The 22,914-nt window shown below is 37.4% G+C and overlaps 2 protein-coding genes across 2 annotated transcripts in view; both read left to right on the top strand.

The window, feature by feature from the left end:
- The window catches only part of Smp_121990 (putative glycerol-3-phosphate dehydrogenase), a gene marked incomplete at its 5' end in the record, with an annotated part of 52,477 nt that extends 51,036 nt beyond the window's left edge, over positions 1-1,441 (top strand). Inside the window, one exon of the mRNA XM_018795053.1 lies at positions 551-1,441. Coding sequence (XP_018649404.1) covers positions 551-652 — 102 coding nt within the window. The 3' untranslated portion in view covers positions 653-1,441. The remainder of the gene's footprint in view (positions 1-550) is intronic.
- Positions 1,442-6,963: 5,522 nt separating this feature from the next.
- Positions 6,964-16,766, top strand: Smp_194760 (hypothetical protein; the record flags this gene model as incomplete). Its single annotated transcript, XM_018795052.1, is given in 6 exon segments — positions 6,964-7,054; positions 8,650-9,056; positions 14,419-14,563; positions 16,008-16,057; positions 16,062-16,290; positions 16,720-16,766. Coding segments are annotated over 6 exon segments (969 nt in total).
- Between the last annotated feature and the right edge of the window lie 6,148 nt (positions 16,767-22,914).

Here is a 22,914-nt window from a genome sequence, read left to right as displayed (position 1 = left end):
CTTGTATCACATTTTTTGTAAAATTTCACTTTCGTTTTTTATTTAAGATAATAATTCTGTTTTTTCCTGAATAACTTTTGTTCACTTTCCTTTCAAATTACATTCTATGAACAAGATGTTCTGTATACCCATTGCTAACAGTAATCATATTTATTATTTCAATTGGTAAGTACTTACCTCGAGTTATACTGTTGAAGAATCATGGTAGATGAATTTGTCTAATGAATAGTATGTAGTACAAAAATACCTCATATAATGTCAGCAACCAGTCGTACATTGTGTCAGTTTGAAAATACCAAAATTATAACTTACTGAAATGAAGTGCCTGTATTCACACTAACAATGTAGAAAGAAATTGAATGGAAATTCTTTTTTTTCTAATTCTCCTATTATCGTCATTATCTTTGCCTAATTACAGACTTGCTTTAATATGCATTCATTACAAATTATGTAAACTTTAATTAATAACTACCATATACATATAAATATAAGGTAATAATAATAATCTTATCAAATTATTAACAATATTTTTCCTATTCTTCTTTTCTAGTTTATGAGTGCAATAAAATCTGGCGTTGTTGTCAACTCACCTTTAAAGAAAGTATTAAGTCGTACTCGAATTCCTGTTTATAGAAGTGGTGGTGGTGTTTAAAAGAAAAACTATTATTCTATTTAGAAACTTTCGCAATGATAATAGCAATAATAAGGATAAGTGTCCCTTATCTTTACCTTTTTTTAAAAGTTAACTTATTTCGCTCTGAGTTTTGTTCACTCTTAGTGTTATGTGTCTACATGTGGCTGCCGATTGTGCTTCTTTGAAGATGTTGATGAATCGACTACAAGAATAGTGCTATTATCATTAGTGTTATTCATCAGTTTAATAATATCACAGATTTGTAGTTAGATTGTCTTTTTTTTTCATTTTTTTTATTACTCTTATCTAGATAAGTTGAAATTGCTGTAAGATGTGTGCATGTATGAGTGACTTACTAATTTTAGTAATTGTGCATTTTTAAAGTTATAGATAAGAAAAACGTACTTGTTTTTTGGCTTTATTTTAGTTAAATTGTCATTATTAAATAGAATACAAAAGTATTCTTCATTCAACACTTGGAAAACTGTTTTCTATCTCATAATTGTATTTTTCATCGTTATTATCATTAACTTTAGCTATATATCACTTCCAAAACAGAATCATTTGTCCATCTACTACTGTCTATCACAGCAACTATTAGAAATTTTCACTTTTTAATACTTTTCCTTGTTAAGAAATATGTTCAATGTGTATCGATTTAGTTCACGAGTTTACTTTCTTCTGGTTAATTTCTGATTATATATTGCATTCTTTTTGTCAACCATGTTCAGGATTGTTTAAAAAATATTGTTTGAGTATCCATGCCTTGTGATAAAGTCAATACATTTATACAACTCTATAAATGTATACGTGTTTTATTATACAGACAATAGAACTTAAATATATTTCATATTCAAGACATAAGTTATCAAAGATCCGAAATCTCGTACATATCTGACGTTTGCTGAACTTCTAGCCTCAGATTTCTGAGAACGACTTCTGAATTTGAGATATTCATTGAGGTTACTTAACAATTAGCAGGATGTGTACTCATTGAGAATTTCTGTCAGTTAAGACTTTACTGATAATACGAGAGCAGATTGAAAGCATAATATATTCCGTCCAGAGACTTGTGTAGATCTTTACCCATTCGTTGGACTCAACAGTTCATATGTAAAAGGTTTTCCGTTTGTTGATAACAATATCCAATTAAAATAAAGGAAATAGAAACTTCGCTAACATTCAGTTGGGAGGAAGTTTTTAATAATTTCTGTCCATCTCAGGCAATATTTACAAGACAATATAGATTTATCAAATTGACTGCTAATCTTGAACAGAAGAATATTCTGGGATAGTGGACATTTTATCTGCTCTCTTGTTGAAATAAACTTTTCAGTAACGACAGTAGTACGTTATAGAACTGAATCTTCATAGGTAGGAAAAATGTAAGCTGGAAATGTGTTGTTAAAGCGAAAATATTAGGTGGATAAAAATGCGTACTGGGTTACCTAAATACAAATCAATATAATACTGGCTTTGAAATGAAGCCTATTCTCGAAACACTATAAGTTCAACAGCAGTCATATACAGCTGAAATTTTCGATACGTTGAGCTTGATTAGTACTTTTAAGAGGCGACTTGCGTAAGTGCTTTCGGAATCCATTTTCTGTTCTATTCCATAAAGCTTTTGAATGCTAACTCCAGTTACTGTTTCTGGGAGTAGCTTTTTTAATAAGAGCACAATGTGGCTTGGATTGTGTTGAAATTTAGTCTTTGGTTCCTTTTATAGAGGGATCACTTAGCCTACGAAAAATGACTGACCTTTCTGCAAGACCTGTTTTGACAAGCCTTGTTTTAGTCCTAAAGTCTTCACCCCAAAAAACCTGATCTCTGGGGTGTGTTTTTAAAGCTCTGAAAATGACTAACACTGGACACAAATTACTGTCACTGTAGCTGAAAGTTGAACTTAAATGGCTGTTACATCTGGCATACAATGTGACAACTTCAAAGGTTGGTTCCACGAAGCATGCATAGATCTAACAGACTCAGCAAGTTTGATCGTAGGTGGGTATGTGTTACCTGCAACACTGATACTGTAGTTTTGCTGAGTACCATCATTACCCTACTAACAGGTCTGAGGAACAAGTCTAAAAACTTGGTAAATGACAGTATTACGACGGGTAGTAAAACAGGAACGCACAGTGCAAACAAGAAAACGGATATCGACAGGTCGACTATCGACGGTGCAGGTAAAGGCACAAGTGATGACATGCTGAAACTCAGCACCATCTTAACGTCGACAGTGATCGACTCCCTAAGTAAAATTGGGTCTCCCACGGAAAAGTCCTTGAATGCAACGGTGGTTCCCAGAAAACCTGTAGGTGGTTGGACCCACGTTGACAGGAGTAAAAAGGACTAGGCGTTACCGCATGAACATCCCAAGTATTGTGCGGAAATCAATTGGTGGCTTGGTTGCACAGTCTACTCCCAAGGCTGTCCGCCCGGCCTAGAAATCGAAAACGCGCTTCGACCTGCAAACAACAAGGTGCCTAAACTGAACGCACCGGAAAACCTGGGAAATCAATAACGGTTCATGATGACTCTGTCATAATTATGAACCTTAATGACAACTCTGACCTTCTCTTCAAGTTGCAGGACAAAAATGATAGGATGTTCTGGGGAGAATTAAACAAGAAGCTTCAACTCCCTAGAATAGAGCCTTTGACGGTCACACGGCCAACTCGAGGAAAGGACTCTAAGCATCAAAATCATCTGAGGCTACTTCGTGTAACACGCACTAATGCTACTGATTTGGAGGATGTCCTGCTACTAGTCACTTACTGAAATTCGATGAGAACTTAAAAATACTGCCTGACATACCGTATTCTGAGTGAATTCTCATGCGAAACATTCCTAAGTATACTCGCGAGAAGATTTTCCGCGACGGAAATATCATCGTGCAAGGTGTACCGGAAATCAAGAACCCTGGTTAAACAAACTCTGATATTAGGGAGTGGAAATTCATCAAGCAATCCTTGAAGCTCAAAAACATACTGACAACATGTGACGAGACTAGCCAAGAAGGGTGGAGATTCTAGATCCTGACTAATGAATATAACCCTCCTATCCTTCCATATGGCGGCTGCAACTCTAAAAGTATTTCGTGCCAGCGGACGTCAGTCGCCAACTGGAATCCACATGCATCCAGATAAGCGATGTGACGCCAGGATCAAGCACAAAGGCAAGTTGGAGCTGACTATTCCACTTGTGGACTGTCTCTATCATAGAATAACGTATAAAGGATAGGAACTACATACTCGATAAACCTTACATAGGTTGGTAACCTGTCCATTGTCACGTAAGGCTCGTACAGACAAATAGGGAGAAGCTCATGTGTTTCGAATTGAATGCTTAAACTGCTTATACATGAACGCCGCGAGTTTGCCAAATAAAATGGATAAGCTACGTGAACTTAACAACGCTAATAATGCTCATCTGATAGGAATATCCGGAACTGGGATATTTTCTCAGTTTACGGACGAGTAGCTATCATTACATGGGATATCTCTGTTTCTCAGAGACAGAAAGACAGATATTGGTGGTGAAGTAGTCCAAATGGAGAATTCCTAGTCGATGACATCTCAATTCTGGCTCTCCTGAGGAAAAGTGATCACGCCGTTGTAGCCTTCAGTTTTGTCATCAAAACTGAGATAAGATATCCCGCCAACAATAGGCGCTGGAATTTCAAACGATTGAATTTGTCAGATATACAGGAGTATCTTCAACAGATGGACTGGGATGTTCACCCTCAACTTGACGTGGATGCCCATTGGGATTTTTTTACTGCACACGCTCTCATGTATTACTAAGCATTCAGTTCCTCAAACGGTCCTCAAAAGCTACAAGCATCCTACAATAATCAAGAACCGCATTCTTCGTTTGCTAAGCCGCAAAAGTCACTGTCGGGCAGAATACAAACGAACTGATAACAACGGCGCATGCAGGCATTACAAACATATAAGGAACATATGCACAAAGGCAATAAAAGGAGAGATGCTTTAGTACCAAACCAAGCTTACCGATAAGTTTTTCTCCAATTCGAAAAGCTTATTCCGTTATGCAGCTTCTCTTCGACAAGCCAAAACTGGAGTTTCACAACTGCTAGGTCCTAATGGTTCGACCGATAACGACGAGGATGCTGCTAACCTTTTGGCTGAACAATATTCTCGGACATTTCAACCGACCGACATCAGCTATACTGATGAAAGCTTCATCTGCAACTGCAAAGGACTTTCCGAAGTGGACCTGAGCGCTGGCTTGACGTTCGGAAAACCGCAACACCTAAGAAAAGACTCTTCTCCTGGTGCGGATTTGGTCCATTCTGCTATACTGAAGGAAGCAGCCTCAATCCTGGCAACACCGCCTAGAGTGATGTTCTCACACTCTGTAAGTCGAGCCAAACTACCGTAAAATTGGGAGCTGGCTCACATCAAACCAATTTTCAAAGGAGGTCGACGCAGAGAACCTTCAAAATACCGACCGGTGGCTCCTCTTTCTATACATTCCGAAGTTATGGACTCCCTGATATGCGGTGGTATACACGACTACTTATCATCCTTAAACTTCTCGCCCCAACAGCATGGTTCTAGGAAGGCTCACTCTTGTATAACCAACCTGCTGACTGCGGTGGACAGATGGACATGCATCCTTGATAGGAAGGGGAAGGTTCGTCATTCACCTTGACTTCTCGAAAGGTTTTGATAGGGTCAATCATATACGTCTTATCAATAAGCTCAAATGATTGGGTATCAAACCACCTCTAACCGACTGGCTCACTCCATATCTAAAAAATCTACATTTTAAGGTCAGGGTTAATTTTACTTTCACTCAGGCTATGGAATGTCCAAGTAGGGTCCCCCAGGGCTCATTACTAGGACCTCTTCTCTCCTTGATCTATATAAACGATCTTCCAGAACAGGTATCGCCAGACTTATTACTTTTTGCTGACGACGTGAAACTTCGGATAGAGGTAGGCAACCAAGAGGATATACTGGCACTTCAAGAGGATCTGACTCGACTTAAAAGTTGGGCAGATGACAACAGACTTACCTCTAACACTTCAAAGTGTAAAGTAATTCGTCTGTGACATGTTGCAGACTACAATTACAACTTAAGAAACTCCTCTCTTGAAGTATCTCAAGTTGAAAAAGGTTTAGGAGCGTTGGTGCCCTACGACTTGAAATCGTACGTTAACTGTGACAAAAACGCATTTCAAGCAAACCTTGCACTGGTGATATTGAAGCGCATTTTTGGCCAGTTTGACGGTTGAACTTTCCAGATATTCTTCAACAGTTTCATTCGTCTCCATTTAGAGTACGGAAACATAGAATTTCCTCCCTCCCTACAAAAGTATAAGGACACTCTGAAGAGTATCCAACGTCGAGCCACGAAATCAGTTCGGAGACTCAAATTAAAACCTTATGAAGAGCGCCTCCAATCACTTAAAGTTTACCCATTGGAGTATAGGCGTCTTAGAGGTGATCTTCTAATGGCTTACAGTATCCTTAACACTTCTGCACATCCCCTTAATACACTCACTTAAGCTTAGTACCTATACAAACCTAAGGGGTAACACAAAGAAACTGGAGACCTAACATAGCAGAACAAACTGTAGACACAACTTCTACTCCGTAAGAGTTGTCAAATGCTGGAATTTTCTGCGGACTGAGCTATTCTATGCGACTTCCCAGGAGTCCTTCAAAAGGAAACTTGACCTACTTTTAAAGACTAAGTATAACATCTTATAATGATTTACCGATTTCTTTTTTTCCTCTATGATAGTTATTATACCCAGATCCCTTAATGAAGGTATTAGTGATCCACTGCTACTAGACAGGGGTATCCGTTTAGCGAAAGCTTGTTCTATTCCGTCCACAACCATTTGAACCATTTGAATTCAGACTTTACACCTCGAGACACCAGCATTTTGAAAAATCGCGCCACACGTATCATCTGTGCAGGTGAACGATTTCACGGAGAAACTGGATCTAAAATGAATGAATGAACCTGAAGCAGTCACAATTATAACCAATCGACCATTATCATTACTGTGAGCTACGTCACAATGATCCATTGATTCGGTTGCACGCTAAGTATAAACTGGCGGCTTTTCTTACGTCTGCGCTACGACGAACTACACAAATATATTGATTTTAAAGTTACGAGCTGTTCGTTTCTCCACAGCGCAATATTCACTTGCTTGGCAACCTTAAAGAACAAAGTTTATGGTGTGTTGCTCACAAAGACCAATTTACTATCTGCGAAAGCAAACTCCTAGGAGAGTTCGGCGCCGACGCTATATTAGAAATTTTGATGCAGATGGAACAGAAATGGCTTCCCTTTTGTGTTTAGGATTAATAATTTTATTCGCGTTACTGTCCACAGACTCATTTGTTGAGGAGATTTCTAAAGATTTGTCAGGTTAGTTGTATCCTCCACCCCTTGTCTCTTGTGAACTCAATTTTTTCATGCAATTTCCATCATGATGCACATACTGTTTAACCCTGCTTTGTGTGCATTTGGTCTCGTGTTTCCTATAACTGAGTTCTTGCGTTATCTCTATAAATGTAGTAACGGTGCTGTTGTGTTTCCTGTAACAAGAGAATAATTTGTCCGATGTACTTTTTACACCTTATACTTATGATAGGTTTTTTGTTTAGACGGTCCCTCCCACTATTAATCTCCATATCAGATATTTTGCTGATAGTTATATGTTGGCACCAGACACTATGAAAACAGCTAAAGGAAAGGCATTGACCGGCATCAAGGCCTTCCAGTTTATGTCCCATGTCTCACATATTCAACTCATTTTGTCGTACACGGCTCGTCACTTTTATCATGTTCGAAATTATTTGTACAACAGCCTTTAAAGAAGAGTCGTCAATTAATTAGTTCCACCTTTGTTTATGGTGCAGAGCTGAACTGGAAGTTTGAGGGCAACTGTGTAGTATTTCATAGTTCCAACAGGACTTAGCGTATGACTATTTGTTTCTGTATCCTAGGATCCCAATGTGAACTTTATTGCATAAAATTTAGACACCGCAAAACGACGTCACTGACCTCTGTAACACTTTAACTCGTTATCTCGATATTCATCGTAATCGTAGGTCTCCACGTTTAAGGATAGCCTTTTTCAAAGATACGTAAGGCAAACATACTAGTTGTGACGTATCGGTTAAAATCGCACAGTAGTCCTTTAACTACCGCGAATCGTGCAAGTGGATCTGCCACGCCGTGCTCGTTGAAGTCAGCTTCTGTGTACCAGAACTAGGCTTCTATATTATCGGGCCAGAATGGCGTTAGCTGGATGGCGGAAGGTGAAAAAGGTTTGCTGTTGGGTAAATTAGGTGTCTGTTCCATTATGATGAAGATATAATATACCAATAGGCGAGAAAAAATATCCAAAAATATGAAAATATCACAATATGTAAAAGTAAAAGTTAAAAAATGATACAGTGTACTGATAAGGATAAGACACAATTTACGTTGGTCTCACCACTAAAGATGCCATGTCTTCAGAATTTAACGACACCTTTACACGTGATACCTTTATAATCAAAGTATGCCAACCCAGTCGAGTCAGAACTCAGAAATCGAAGAGGTTCGAAGATATATTTGAAAAGCAGTCGATATATGGTGAATCGTTTAGTATAGGCTGGTTAACGGTTGTAAGGGGTGTGTAGCACGGCGTACCCACTCGTGATCTGATGCGGATGCGTGACCGAGCAGCCTCATCTAGGTGTGTCCGCCAAAACTAATCAGGTCAGCATCGAATGTCGAAGACTTACAGAACTATTTATTTTGGGGATTTTTCGGTCGTCTGCTGTCTCAACAGGAAGCTAGATACCGGTGGTCCAGTGGACAATGATTTTATTTCCGTCTTTTTATTTTGCTGAACTTTGTGGCTAGCGGGTTTGAGCTAAATTTCTGCTTTTGGACTGGGATGTGGACGCTCAAAAGAATTTGATCTCGGTGTATTTTTCCGCACTCGGTATATTTGGTTTTTTATTTTGCAGATACACTCGTCGTACGAAATTCTTGTCCATCAACTTCGGAAAAGCATTTATCATTAGAAATCATTATTTCTCCTACGATATCCCATCTTTCATGTATTTACAATTTCTTGACGCCTATGCATGATGTTTTGAATACTACTGACAGTATCCTCAATCTAAATTCAAATATCGATCTTCATTTTTCTTATGAGCTACTCCCGTATAACAGTTCCACAAATTTTTCAATAACAGATTACACGAACCTAAACTTCTTACCTGATCTTTCTGTTTGGAACGACAGATCCATCCTTATTTTCGCAACACATCGCCTCTATTTCTCGTCTAAACCCACCTGTCCTGAAGTATATGTATGTGCGATTCCTAATAATGGACACAATAGTACTACCTGTCACACTGACTTAGGTGAAGTAAGTTAAACGAACCATTATCCTATTGTTTATCGCTTTCATATGATTCCTTTGCCGAGTACATGTTTGTTTATCCAACTTTAATTCGCTTTTTGTACGTTAGTGGTACCATCCGTTTCCTTAAACTGCGGTAAGTGGAGCGAGGTTTGTACTTCATTCTTGTTAAAGGAGGAGTGCCTTAACTACTAACCCACCATTCCACATGTCCATTATTTCATAACAAGGTTTAAAAATTGTCTACTTGTCAAAATAAATACATTCCTTTTTTCGGAATTACTTTTGATGTTTGGTTAGCCTTCGCAAAATTTATGAGGTACATCTTTCAATGACCTCGGAAGTACATAAGTCAGCTACAACGTAGGACCAGGCACATTTCTGCATCGGTCCATATGGCCATACCTCGTTAGCACAACAAGATGAACACCGGATTCATAGAAGTAGTTAATTTAGTGGTGGTAGTATATAAAAGATAGGTTGTATATAAGGATATAGTGTAGGAAGGAAAAAAGTTATGAAGCAATTTTAATCTCAAGGTTTAAGGGAAGAGTGTATACACCTACGCCATTGTGATCGATTCTGAGCCATGTCACCTAGAGTCTCCAACCATTGGTTACGATAGTCACGCGGACCCCAACCAAGTAGTCTGCATCTGCCAACATGGCTCAGACTAGAAGTTAGTGACTTCAAGCACTGATGCCACGTTTTGGTTTGGTCGCTCCTAACTCCCTTCCAACCATTGCCAATACTAGTGAGCATAGCGCGTCGTGGTAATCGGTGTTCAGGCATACGTAACACGTCTAACCATCTCAGTCGATGAAGATTCATGACCTCATCAACTTATCTGAGACCCGTATTCAAAAATCTAGTGATGTACTACAAATTCGCTCTCCATCCGTCGCTTCAAAAGGCTTGTTTTACGTGCGTTTACTCGGGGACCTTGTGGCATCTTCATCTAGTTTTGCTGGCGTTGGTGTCACACTAAGCGCTAGAGCTGAGGCAGCACTAATCGACTGGACCCCCACTAACAGTCGATTATGTGCTGTTAGATTAGAAAGCTCCATCAAAGTGAGAAGAAATCGGCGTGAGAAACAATGTTTATTCATCATCTCCGCCCATGCTCCGACAAATTGCAGCCCGGATGCAATCAAGGATGAATTTTACTACTAGTTAACTGTTCTACAGGTGTGTTCGACAGATATTGTCGTACTATCCGGAGACTTGAATGCACAGGTCGGGCGTCTAAGCACAGAAGACAGTCGTTTAGGTGGCCGATGGGGACTTTTTGGTCAGAGGACAGATAACGGGGACCGTTTGCTGCAAGTGTGCACAGACTACAACCTGTTTCTGGCTAGCACTAACTTCCGGCACATTCATCACTGGTGTGCCACCTGGCATCCTCCCTCTGTATCTCAAGCCTGGACTCAGATTAATCACATCGCGATCAGCTACCTCTGGCGTGGTTGTGTACAAGACTGCCGCTCCTTTTGGAGTACCTATCTGGGCTTTGATCATGTCCTGGTCTGCGTCAACCTTACCTTACTTTCCAGAGGCCAACGATTTGATCGTCATTAACGGATTGTTGTCGGTGAATTGGTTGCAACTTCTGTTACAAGTAAGTATCAAACCGAGCTAGCTTCTAGGCTAGCTACCATCCCACCGAAAAGTATAGATAAGCATTGGTTGCAACTGCATGATGCCATGAAAGTGGTGAGTAAAGCTGCATGCGGCTTTGCGAAACGTCCCGCTCATAAGCACTGGGTTTCTTCTGGCTACTTACAACTCATCGAAGCCCGTCGGTCTTCTCCGGGTGACCGTGAGTTCGACCATAAATGAAGGCTTTTACGAAATGAAATGGGGCAAAGCTTGCGTAAGGACCGGGAAGCCTGGTGGTCGGAGCGTGCTAATGAGATGGAAGCAGCAGCTGCATCTGGTAACTGCCGGAAGCTCTTCCAACTCATCCGAGCCACTGGCAGCAAGAAGTCTGGTGTGAGTGAAACAATCTACGAGAATGACGGGATGCCAATCACTAACACCTCTCGACGTCTTGGACGATGGGCGGAATTTTTCGAAGGGCAGTTCAACTGGCCTGCTGCCCCGGCAACATCAACCAGTTTGTCCTGCCCCCCATGGCCAGTGACGACTGATCCACTAAACGAGGCGGAAGTCCGCAAGGAACTCCAACTCTTGAAGCGCTACAAATCGCCGGGCCCAGATGACTTACCTCCAGCTCTTTTTAAAGATGGTGGTGACTTTCTGGCTAAGGAACTGACGGTGTTGTTTGCAAAGGTTTGGGAGCAAGAAAGTGTTCCAACATCATGGAATGAGTCAATAGTCGTCCCTATCTTTAAAAAGGGTTCACGTTGTTCCTGTAACAACTATCGGGGGATAAGTCTACTTCCGATTGCGTCCAAACTATTGGCTTCTGTCATTCTTCGTAGGTTGTTTAAAACCCGAGAACGATTGACTCGCGATGAGCAGGCTGGTTTTCGTCCTGGTCGAGGATGCATTGATCACATCTTCACCCTCCGCCAAGTGTTAGAACACCGTCATACTTATCTCAGGCCAACAATCGTAGTGTTTCTTGATATCAGGGCTGCCTTCGATTCGTTAGACAGGACTGTTGTCTGGGATTGTCTATTGAAGAAGGATGTGCCTGAGAAGTTCATTAACATCTTAAAGGCCCTGTATACGAACACCTCAGGCAGAGTGAGGGTATACAACTACCTTTCTCCCTTGTTCCATTCGAGCAGTGGGGTTAGGCAGGGTTGCCCGATCTCACCATTCCTCTTCAACTTTGCCATCGACGACATCCTGGAAACAGCTCTGATGGATGTAAGTAATGGCGGTGTAGATATGTGGCCTGGAGAACGACTTCTCGACCTCGAGTATGCGGATGATATTGTCTTACTGTGCGATAATGCCCAAGGCATGCAATCCGCACTTAATCAGTTGGCAACCAGTGTCCGCAGGTACGGCATGTGCTTTGCACTCTCCAAGTGCAAAGTACTCCTACAAGACTGGCAGGATTCTCATCCTGCACTCACCCTAGATGGTGAGCAGATTGAAGTAGTTGAGAAGTTCGTGTATCTAGGTAGCTATATAAGTGCTGGTGGTGGCGTGAGTGATGAGATTAATGCACGTATAATGAAAGCCAGAGCGGCTTATGCCAATCTGGGCCATCTTTGGCGCCTTCGTGATGTTAGTCTGGCTGTAAAAGGTCGGATCTACAACGCGTCGGTGAGAGTAGTTTTGCTCTATGCTTGTGAAACCTGGCCTCTCCGAGTTGAGGATGTTAGACGTCTCTCTGTGTTCGATCATCGTTGTCTCCGAAGGATTGCTGACATCCAGTGGCAACACCATGTTAGTAATGCAGAGGTTCAGCATCGTGTGTTCGGGCGCAGAGACGATAATTCAATTGGTGTCACCATCTTGAAACACCGACTTCGGTGGCTTGGACATGTTCTGTGAATGTCGTCCCAGAGAATTCCACGTCGTGCATTATTTGCCGACGCTGGGACTGGTTGGAAAAAGCGGAGAGGAGGTCAGTGTATGACGTGGTGTCGTGGCATGAAAGAAAGCTGCAAAGGGCTAGCTTCTGTTGGTCCTTCACGACTTCCTGGCTGGGGTCCGAGAGATGGTGCAACACAGTGGCTAGAGATGTTATCAGATATGGCTCAGAATAGAAGCCAGTGGCGATCCTGCTGTAACCTTCTTTTACTTTCTACATAAAGGGTGGTTCTAACTTTCTTAACTGAAAGAGTCTTCTGGTTGTACATTTCAGTCCGCCTTATCTTTTCATCCCTTCTCTTCCTACTTTCATTATTTTGTGTGGCGCATATGTATCTGGTGCCCTTTTGTACCAATATATATGTGTTTAAATAAATAATAAATAAATCGTTCTCAAGGCGACCAGAAAATTGAATTTCTATGGCGTCTCCACCAAACGAAACTATATCAATCGGGTATTTTATGTCAACAAGAGTCCGCTCTTGAATGGTCAAACGACGAGTGTTATCGCTGAAGAATTGTCCTCGATAAAGGCCAGAAATTAGCCTGGCTTTCCTGCGTTTGTCCTTCACGAGCCCTAGTCAGGCGTTGGATGATTATTGTAGCTAATATTTCAAACCCTGTTAATTAAATCAATTCCTCTGCAGTTGTTACAAGAGGAATTTTATCTTTTCTCGTAGACTGGAACGATCAGTGATCAAGACCACTTGGATAGGATTCAGCCAAGTTTCCAGACTCTAGCTAATATCTCAGTCAATTTAACAACTAAAACTGAATCACCCTTAAGGATCTCTGTAGTTAGTCCACAAGAGCCTGCTACTCTCCCTCACTCTAGATTGGCTATGGCTTTTTATACTTTTATAGTCGGGGCGGTTATGTTAACATTCTATTCAGGTCGGTTAGTATTGACTTTTACATCATTAAGTTAAACTCTATGTGATACTCTTGCTGTGGCTTTTCTGATTCCAGTAAGACGCAAACAAATGCATCCTCATACGGGAACATTATCATTCTGTTGGAACACTGTATAAATAATTCTAAGGCCTGACAATGTCTTCAAGTTTAGCAGAGGTGATATGACCAATACTAATACTTTAAAATACCGGCCTTCTTGTGGCTTATTATTTTTCGACTTTTGGAATAGGTACAATAGACGAAGAGATAATTTATCGCGTATTTCTGTTTCGGTTCTGGCACTACCACAGCCCTCGCACAAATCGAATGATTTATGTGGCACATATCTATTTGGTGCCTCCTTGCACCAATGTTTATGTGTTTAAATAAATAAATTCTGTAACAGAGGAAAGTTATGTTGAGTCGGCACTCGCTTTTCCATCATAGTTCTCCAGACCGACCCAAGGGATCATTCAACTTGGGAGCTCTAGACGTCATCAAAAATAGCACAGAGTAGAGGTCGTTGTCAGTTCAACCGTTTCTTGTTTCATTCTCCACAAATAGCAAGTTAAATCAATCTGTATGAATTCCATCTTCATGTTTCTTTGCTTCGTTAATGCCTTGGACTTCCGTTCTTTTACTTCTAGATAACCCTCCAACTTTAATTTGTCCACAAATTGTCATATGGAATATTTTTTTGTTGTACTGTTGTGCTCAACATTTTGAGTAAGTATTGAAAGCAAATATGGTGTTTTGAAATCTTCACATGCATTAAAAACAATGTATTAAAACGTATGAGATGCTGTCGCCCTCTCAATTATTATATAATTTTTTGTAGAGATAGTAAGTGGAGACTCATTGACAATGCATATGGACTACAAACATATGTCATTGTGAAGTTTTTTCTTTTTAATTTCCTTAGTCGCTGCAAATACTAAGTACATTTCTATTTATTTTTAAGGTTAGTGGAAGTTGTGAAGATGAAATCAATGACCCATATTTCTTCATGTTCCCACTTGCTACTGGTCTGAAAATTTCAGTTAACAATGTTGGTGAATATCCGGGTATACATAATAACAGCATGCATATAATTGTCACCTCTGGTTGTAAGTTAGAAATCGTTTGGCTTTCAAGCTCTATTTGAACTAATCCCTTTGCACGAAAAAGTCCATTTACGGGTGATTTTTCTGCAATGTCAAGATATAATGTTATTTTATGAACAGAAAACATTTTGTGTGGCTTCATAGTCATTTAGGTTTTTAAACTCTGAGTAATTCGTGTGTATACTGTTCCACTGTCTTTTTTAGAGAAGAGCATTCAAAACGATTTGGCCCTAGTCTTCATTAATCACTGTTGACTGTTTCATAAAGCCAATTGATTAGTCTTAGATTACACTCAGTCACTCCATCATCCAACAGCAATCCTGTAAATGTATTTGGTCGGATCTATCCAACATCCTGTTCCTTACTTTAAATAAACATTTCCTGCAGTCCTATTTTAAGTTAGGAATAATTTATGTGCTATTCGTACTACAAACCAAGAGGTATGTTTATTAATTGGAGTCAGGAAGTCTTGAAATAGGTTCGACTGATAGGTAGCTAAACTTTAATTACCTTCAGATTTTCCTGAATAGTCATGGCTACACCCTCTAGAATGGGTTTACCTGACTCACTTTTCTTTAGTTGAGACACACTGGAGATGGGAATGGTTCTTTGCTAGTATAAATTTCCTCTCACTGCTGTATGATTTTTGAACGATTAAATCAGTGTAAGATTTGCAGTCAGGGTAAAGCGACGATGTATAGATCCAGCAAGCTCTAGATTATACTACGTTCGACTGATCGTTATATGAATGAGTTATACAATTGACGTTAGTGAAGAGCTAAGGCCAGGCAGATCAAGTTACGGTATCTTCCCATATGGCTACTGGATATTTATCTGTTGTTACAAAAATCCCATTTAAGGGGGGTCTGCGGGATAAACGTGATCTATGTTCTAAGCCGTTTAGTATCTTGGCTTAAAACTAGTCACGGTAGTGTAGCTTCATTCATTTTTAATCTTCCTCTAAATCATGAGTTAATTATTGTTTCATACTTTTCATTAGATGACATTTTTTCCTTTAGAACTAAATATTTTGTGCTTAACTTCCCATTGAAGATGATATTTCTTATTTGCTTTTCATCTTGGTGTTGTTTATCTCTGTAATGATATGCGGTGTTAATCGATGCATATTTGTGCCAGGTTTTATGTTACTTAGACTGATTGATGATCAGTTGTATGAAATGAAGCAATACTTTTGGTTCTTATCATAAAATCTAGCTACCTTGATCTTCAAATCACTGTATCTAAAATACTGTCCAAAGAAATTAGTTAACGTACAGTAATTGAGATCAGTTGTAATATAAGATCCATATAACAAAATAATATAAGGGTCATATTAAGTAACATTACTACTCTATATCTTGTATGGATGGTCGTACTATTGATTAGATGAATTATAATTATTTTGGTATTAATTCTGTTACTTCTGTTATTTCCCATTATAATTTAGATCGTTTACCACCTGGGTGTTTTCACCTGTCCATCAGGCTTTTTTGCTTGTGATACATTTGATAAAATAAATGAACGTCGCAATTCTCCGTTGCAATGGCCCTATCGTATCTGTTTACCTATACGATTATGGTGTGATAATGTGTTGAATTGTCCAATAAGTGGTTCGGATGAACAAAATTGTTCATTTACACCTCCTATAAGCTTTCCATATACGAAGTTCCAGATTGAAAACGAATATCGAATGCTGAATGATGTTTTAAATCAATTTGAAAAGAATACAAGTTTATTAGAATTTGTTGGCTATCGAAAAAAAACTTCTGAACAACCGATCACTATGCTGCTCTTTGCATACGTCAATACGTTTTGGTTATCACTTATACTACCTATATTGATTTTGATATTTATTATAACTATTTTATTATGTGTATATAAATTATTAAAACGCAAACGTGAATCTGGTATAGTGAGAGTTACTGAAGTAAAAGATTATCCTACAAACTCTGAAAGCTGTGATGATGCTACATTGAAAAATAGTATAAACAATGATCATTATTCAAAAAATGTTTACTCTGAAGATCAATTAAATAAAAGAGAAACTTGTAATGATGATTTTCAAAATAATAATAACAGTAATGGTAGTGGTAATGATGATTATCATAAATTTTTACCAAGTGATGTTAATTATCTGAATGGTCATTTGAATTCATTAGGTAACCAAGAGATAGCTCCACTCATTGATGTAACACATAAACAATAGTAAGCAATTATGATGGTCTATGAGATAGGAAGTGCTCTTGACAATATATCTATGGTTCATTTGATTTTATAGATTATTTTATAAATTATTAATTCACTGTTAGCTGCATTGTACTTTCTTTAACGTTGTCTACACTTTGCATCTATTATCTGTGCTTGGTACATTTTGTGTTTTGAGATTGTGCGTATATTTTTTTTTAACGATACAAAATGTCTTAATACCCGGTAGGTTCGGAGAAATAAAATCTTTTTCGTAGCATATTGTGCTTTAGTGCTCGACCAAAATTTATATTTATTCATCCGAGTTGATTATCTTTCTGGTATCCATATTGATTTTCATCATTTTTTCATCCAGACTGGTGATTATCCTTTCATCGTTTATATATTGTAAAATTTCCCTAAATTACCATTCATTCAGTTATTTGGTTCCAGAAAGAAGATCATTTAAAAAGCACTCTAACTGTCTGTTGTGATTAGAGTTATTTATGACATTTAAATGTATTGCTAGAATCACATTACATCTGTTCTCATTTATCCATTTTGTTATACTCACTATGGCGTACCAGTTACCAACGTATATGTAACGTCATTATTTTGCATTTTTATACATTTTCTGATTATTAATAATAAGACAATATTTTTGTCATAATCCATATATAAGACAATTCTTTCTTTCCACATAAATTTTATTGTCACAATTGTTTACTGTTGAAATCGATTACTGATGTTACTCTGGTTATCATTGGCAATGATTACCAAGGGAAACTTTGGGTATGTAGTGTAAACGAGCATATATTAAAAGAGTTAGTAAGTATTTTTAATACTGAGATTTAGTCAGTATATCAATCTAAAAATACCTGTTGGCTTTTTCCGCTTAATGATTGAATTGGATGGGAAAATGCTCAATTGATGATCCGAAACGTCTCAGGATTAGTGATGATAATTTATTATTAGGCCCCAATGTAAGAATAATCTATTTCTGCTCACCTCTATCATTGGCCTAGTGAGTAGGCATTTGCGTGCAAGATCGAACGTTTAGGTTGAATTCCTGGACACATACTGCTTCAGAGTTTCATATTAGGACTACACAGTTGTCGAGTGCTTCTTGGATTTTAGTGTCAATCTATCTAAGATAGGTTTGCTCTTTAGAATTTTGAAATTCTATAACCACGAAAAAAATCGTTACTTGTTTTGGCAACCAACGACATCAATGTGGTTACAAATGCACTCAATTATTTTTGCATAGGATACGTACGTGGCTGAATTTCTATAGCTTAAGTTGGTCTTCAGACTACATATATGGAAAACCGCGTTATTTTGAAAGACAAACGTAAAGGGTGTATTTAAAAAAACTAACGCAACAACTGTCATGGAGCCACGTTTTTGATTCAATGTACGGAATATTCGCATATAACCAATTTCATTGTGCCTATGGTTCAAAACAGATAAAATCAAATGTCTAGGGAAATATCTGTGTATCACCTTTAAAGTTTAGCTGACTATTAGGTCACTAGATTTAAAGCATATTCTTCTTGCTAGTTTAAAAAAGAATTTCATTTTACCCGTAATAATCATCAATTAGTGTGCTCTATGTCGTTCATTTAAGCATTTTCTGACTTCACTATTAAATCAATAATATAGCCATGACCGACATTTAAAGACTGTCATTAGTAGTCAGGGTTTATAAAACAAGGTATCCTGTGAGCTACATTTATCTGTACAACATCGAATAAGGTGGTCGGTGACTTACTGGTTAAAGCAATTGATTTTCCACCTCAATATGAGTAGTATCACTAGGCCTTTCATAAGAAATAGGACTCCCATTGAGGACATGATATTGTAGTTGGTTATTGGTCGAATCCCAATGAAAACTTGATGAAGTCTGACTAGTATCTCGATATTAGTTTAACTTAATTTCCTGTTAAACAAATCTAAAACATTCAACTTTGGAATTTCCATAAACGATCCTTGGGGCGCTATTATTCACAACTAACGGATCTTATTGTTTCACCTATTCAGACCCCATAAACTTTCTGAGTTTCTGTCTACGATAAGAATATATTAAAAAACTTGTTCAAATTTCATATTTTTTTGATAGGCAACAAAAGTAAAGACAAAGTGAGGACTGTAAAAAAAGCAAAAAGATAGAAAAAATGAATATTAAGTTTAGCATCGTAATACTGATTTATCCATTTACTAATTCCATAGCTCAACCATCAACATCTTTAGCCTTTATGTGTAATCTAGAATTTAGCTTACGGATATGTATGTAATTACTGATTTACATTTTTATGTATGGTTATCGATTGGATTGCTTATCAATGATGATATACATAAATACAGTTATATTCTAATAATCTGTTTCCATAGTTTTATGCTCAATAATTTACTTATGCATTCTTCATTTCATTCACATTTAAGAATAGTCTCTATGTAAAGTTCTATTATTTCGTTATTGCTTTATCAGAGTTGATTTTACGAAAAAATTTCTAATCTTATCATGTTACGTTTTGTATATTCTATCCTTAAACAAATCGATCTTAAATAAGGATTGTAGATATGTTGAAGTTGGGATTAAATATATTTAGTTAATAGTATTTAACGATTGTTATACTGAGAAGATTTCATGAAGGGAATTTATAGATAACTAAATAGGTTGAAGAAGTGAATAAATAGTCTTTAAACATAAAATATTCTCAGAAGGGGTTTTGTGGAGATTTAGTATTTTCATAGTTGAAAGCGTGAGTCATTTGAAGCTAGATCACCAAGGAAAATGTAGAAGCACTGGACGGCCGTTTTGTCCTATTGTGGGACTGACTTCGAGAGGTAAATCCTGGAGTTCTAGTGAGAAGCAGTAACCAGTGGAGTTCAAACCACGTCTGTTGTGAGATAGAAACTCAATGAAGACAATTGGTGAACGGTTGCTCAACTTCGTGGATTGGTTGGAGTTAGACATAAACACCATCCATCAGATGCTGGCTAATTGGTCTATCAGTTAAGTGCTCTGGCGCGAGACTGATAGATCCTGGCTTCGAATTTCGCGAGGCGAGGTCGTAGATGCGCACTGCTGAGGAGTCTCACAATAAGACGAAACGGCCGTCTAGTGCTTCCAGGTTTTCCGTGGTGGTCTAGCTTCAATTGACTCACGCTTTCAACTATAAAATATTCTAATAATTCCAGTTAGTACCTAGGAACTCAGAAATATATTCATGGAAATCGGTATTTTCACTTGTTTCTATTATCTACCAAACTTATTCGTCTATTTCTTAAGTTTATCTGAAATTGCATTATATAAAAAGCAAGTTGTATTTAGTAATATGGTGATACAATTTTCCCCTAATTTAGTAATTCACAACTCCATATTCAATAGATGATAAATGAAACTTCTATCTTTTTCCCTCTCTATTAACTAGAAAGAGAAAAGTTCAAACTTGTCAAAAAGCTTTATGATTAAGACCTAACAAGAGTTAATTCACATTTGAGTGCATTTAAATATATCACAATTTATTTGAGTAAAACAAATTCATTGATTTTATTAATACAATGAAAGTGCACTGACTATTCAAATAAACAGTATACACATTGAATTAATTAATACAATAGAATTGCATTAAAAGTTGTTTTAACAAATATCAGTATGTGAATTTGGAAATCCAATTCTTTCTTATACTCAAAAATGAACAATATTTGAGTGAACAATTGTTTTCAATGACTTCATCATCAGGCTCTACAGTTATAAGTTCATAATTATGATATTTGACAAAGGCCAAAATGAGGCATGTATTAACTAATTACACAACTAATCAAGGATAAGTTAGCGAAGATGGGCTCTTCCGTGTGTGTATGCCAATTCAACTGTTCCTGTGGAGTTAGTTACATAGGCCGTACTCAGAGGGCTTTATCCTTGTGTATTCGTGAACATGTACCAGCATAGTTGGGAAAAGGAGTCACCAAATCCATTTAACAGCACCATCCTTTCTCACTTGGTAGATAGTGAACATCATATCAAAATAGAGGAAGATTTCTCTGTTTTATATCAAGTTTCGAAGAATCTACCTCAAATAGCTAGATTACGATTACTTTACATAGCCGAAGCCATCTGGATCAACTCCAGAAAACCAAACTTGTGCATCCAGAAAAAGTATATCCAGCCTCTATGTTTACCTTGGCCTACGACTGGATCACCAGATACCTAAACTAAATATTATAAACCTCTCCCCCCTCTTTTTTTAATCACCTCTATCTTAATCTTCACATCCATCATTCCCAATTCGTTTATCGTAATTACCTTGATAACACTCCTTTTATTACATATTATATTCACACAATAATCCTATTATTATTACTATTTATCATTATTATATCAATTAACAAGATGAAATTCTCCTACTATGCATTTTATTCACACAATTTTTTTTCCATTTTCATTTTTCCTATATTACTATTATACTGTCTGTGATTGGACACTTTATTACAAATCACTTTGACCTGGACAATTTCCGAGTATATATGTCGTAACAGATGCAAACGTTCACCATTTTTAACATATAACAATGCCAAATTAATTAATCCATGCATCATTTCGGCCCTTGTAAAATATCATAATTATGGATAGAATCTCTACGGAGTACAACTTAGTAATAATTATATGCAGCTAGTGACTAGCTTCAAGATTGACTTTCAAAGTTATAATAATAACCACCACCAGTCGAATCACTAGTGAAGTAACTACTCACCATTGAAATTTATTGTTAATTATAATTTGCTTCAGCAATCTAACAAAAGTCTAATCGACTACTTAATTTATATGGGAAACAATTCATTCTTTAGAAACAGGGACAGTAGGTCATTTGATATGTATCATCTTTTGGTCTTCTTAGGATACCCGCTTTCTTATAGGCGTTCACTGATTTACCTAATGCTGTTTTTTTTGTTGGGAGATCTAGTGGTTGATGAATTAATTTGGAATATGAGGTTTAGGGTTTACATCATAGTAACTTTAAATAGAGAACCAGTGATAACCAGACATTACTGGTTGGGACTCCTCAGAAGTTTGCACTCACGAACCTTAAACTATCTCCACTCACATCATTTTTTAACTAAATGAATTTCATTCGATCGTGGTATTTCGAAACATTTAGAAATAGCTTCGGAGGACTGTTCTGCAAAGGAAACTAATAGATAAGTCATCTTAGCATCCAATTCATTACTTAAGATGCGGAATGCTGAAATATGATCACCTCTAGGCATGTGAAAGTATGAAGGGATGAAATCTGAATTGTTCAATCACCTTTCATCTGGGAAGTTCGGTTTCTAACGTTTTGAAATTTTAATGAAGGATGAACCTGGTTAACAGTAATACTGCAGATGGAGTTTTACCCGAATGAGGAGTAAAATCTTCAACATAAACTGATCAAACCATTAAAAGGTTCTTTGATGTGACCGCAATACCTGAAAATCTTTTACGTCAGCTGTATTGTGGTATATTGTCATATATTTTAATCAATAGCAGCACAAGTTACTAATCCATTTTAGATTATAGTCATTAGTATCAGATAACATTTTAAAGTTTTCTTTCAATGGTTGTGTAATTTTAAACAGGATAAACATGTGGCGTTTGTGTGAATTAATGATTCCTTTGTACTTGATAACTACCCGATTTCGAATTCGAATACAATACATTCGTTCGTCCTCATCTAGTTCTACTTGGTTAAATTGAGTTATTTCTGGGATTCCTCGTTAACATAATTCTTTAAATACTCCTAATTATCACAAAACGCTACCTTTCATATTAATTGTCACTCAGTATTGTGATTAACTTATCGATGTATTTATCAGCTAATAGTAAGTCAATTGTTTCTTTTCCAAAATAAATAGAACTCAATGTATAATATGTAGGTTTCATTACCAAGTTTTGATTTGATAATTTTGAACAAATTGAGCATTGGGTAGATTGTTATAAATAAATTAGCATAGTTGTAATATCCCAATGAGTAGAAAAATCAGATTTTCTGACGTTTCGTTACTCAGTGTAAGCCACTTCTTCAGAGAATAAATAATCAAATTAACATTATTGCAAGTTTAAATAGTACAATGAAACAACACGAATATTAGGTGCGATCAATCAAAAAACAGATCTGAATAAATCA

The sequence above is a fragment of the Schistosoma mansoni genome, chromosome 1 (assembly GCF_000237925.1).
Source record: "Schistosoma mansoni strain Puerto Rico chromosome 1, complete genome".
Taxonomy (NCBI): Eukaryota; Metazoa; Platyhelminthes; class Trematoda; order Strigeidida; family Schistosomatidae; genus Schistosoma; species Schistosoma mansoni.
The sequence above is the reverse complement of the archived record's forward strand: the minus strand, read 5'-3'. Positions and strand labels throughout refer to the sequence as shown.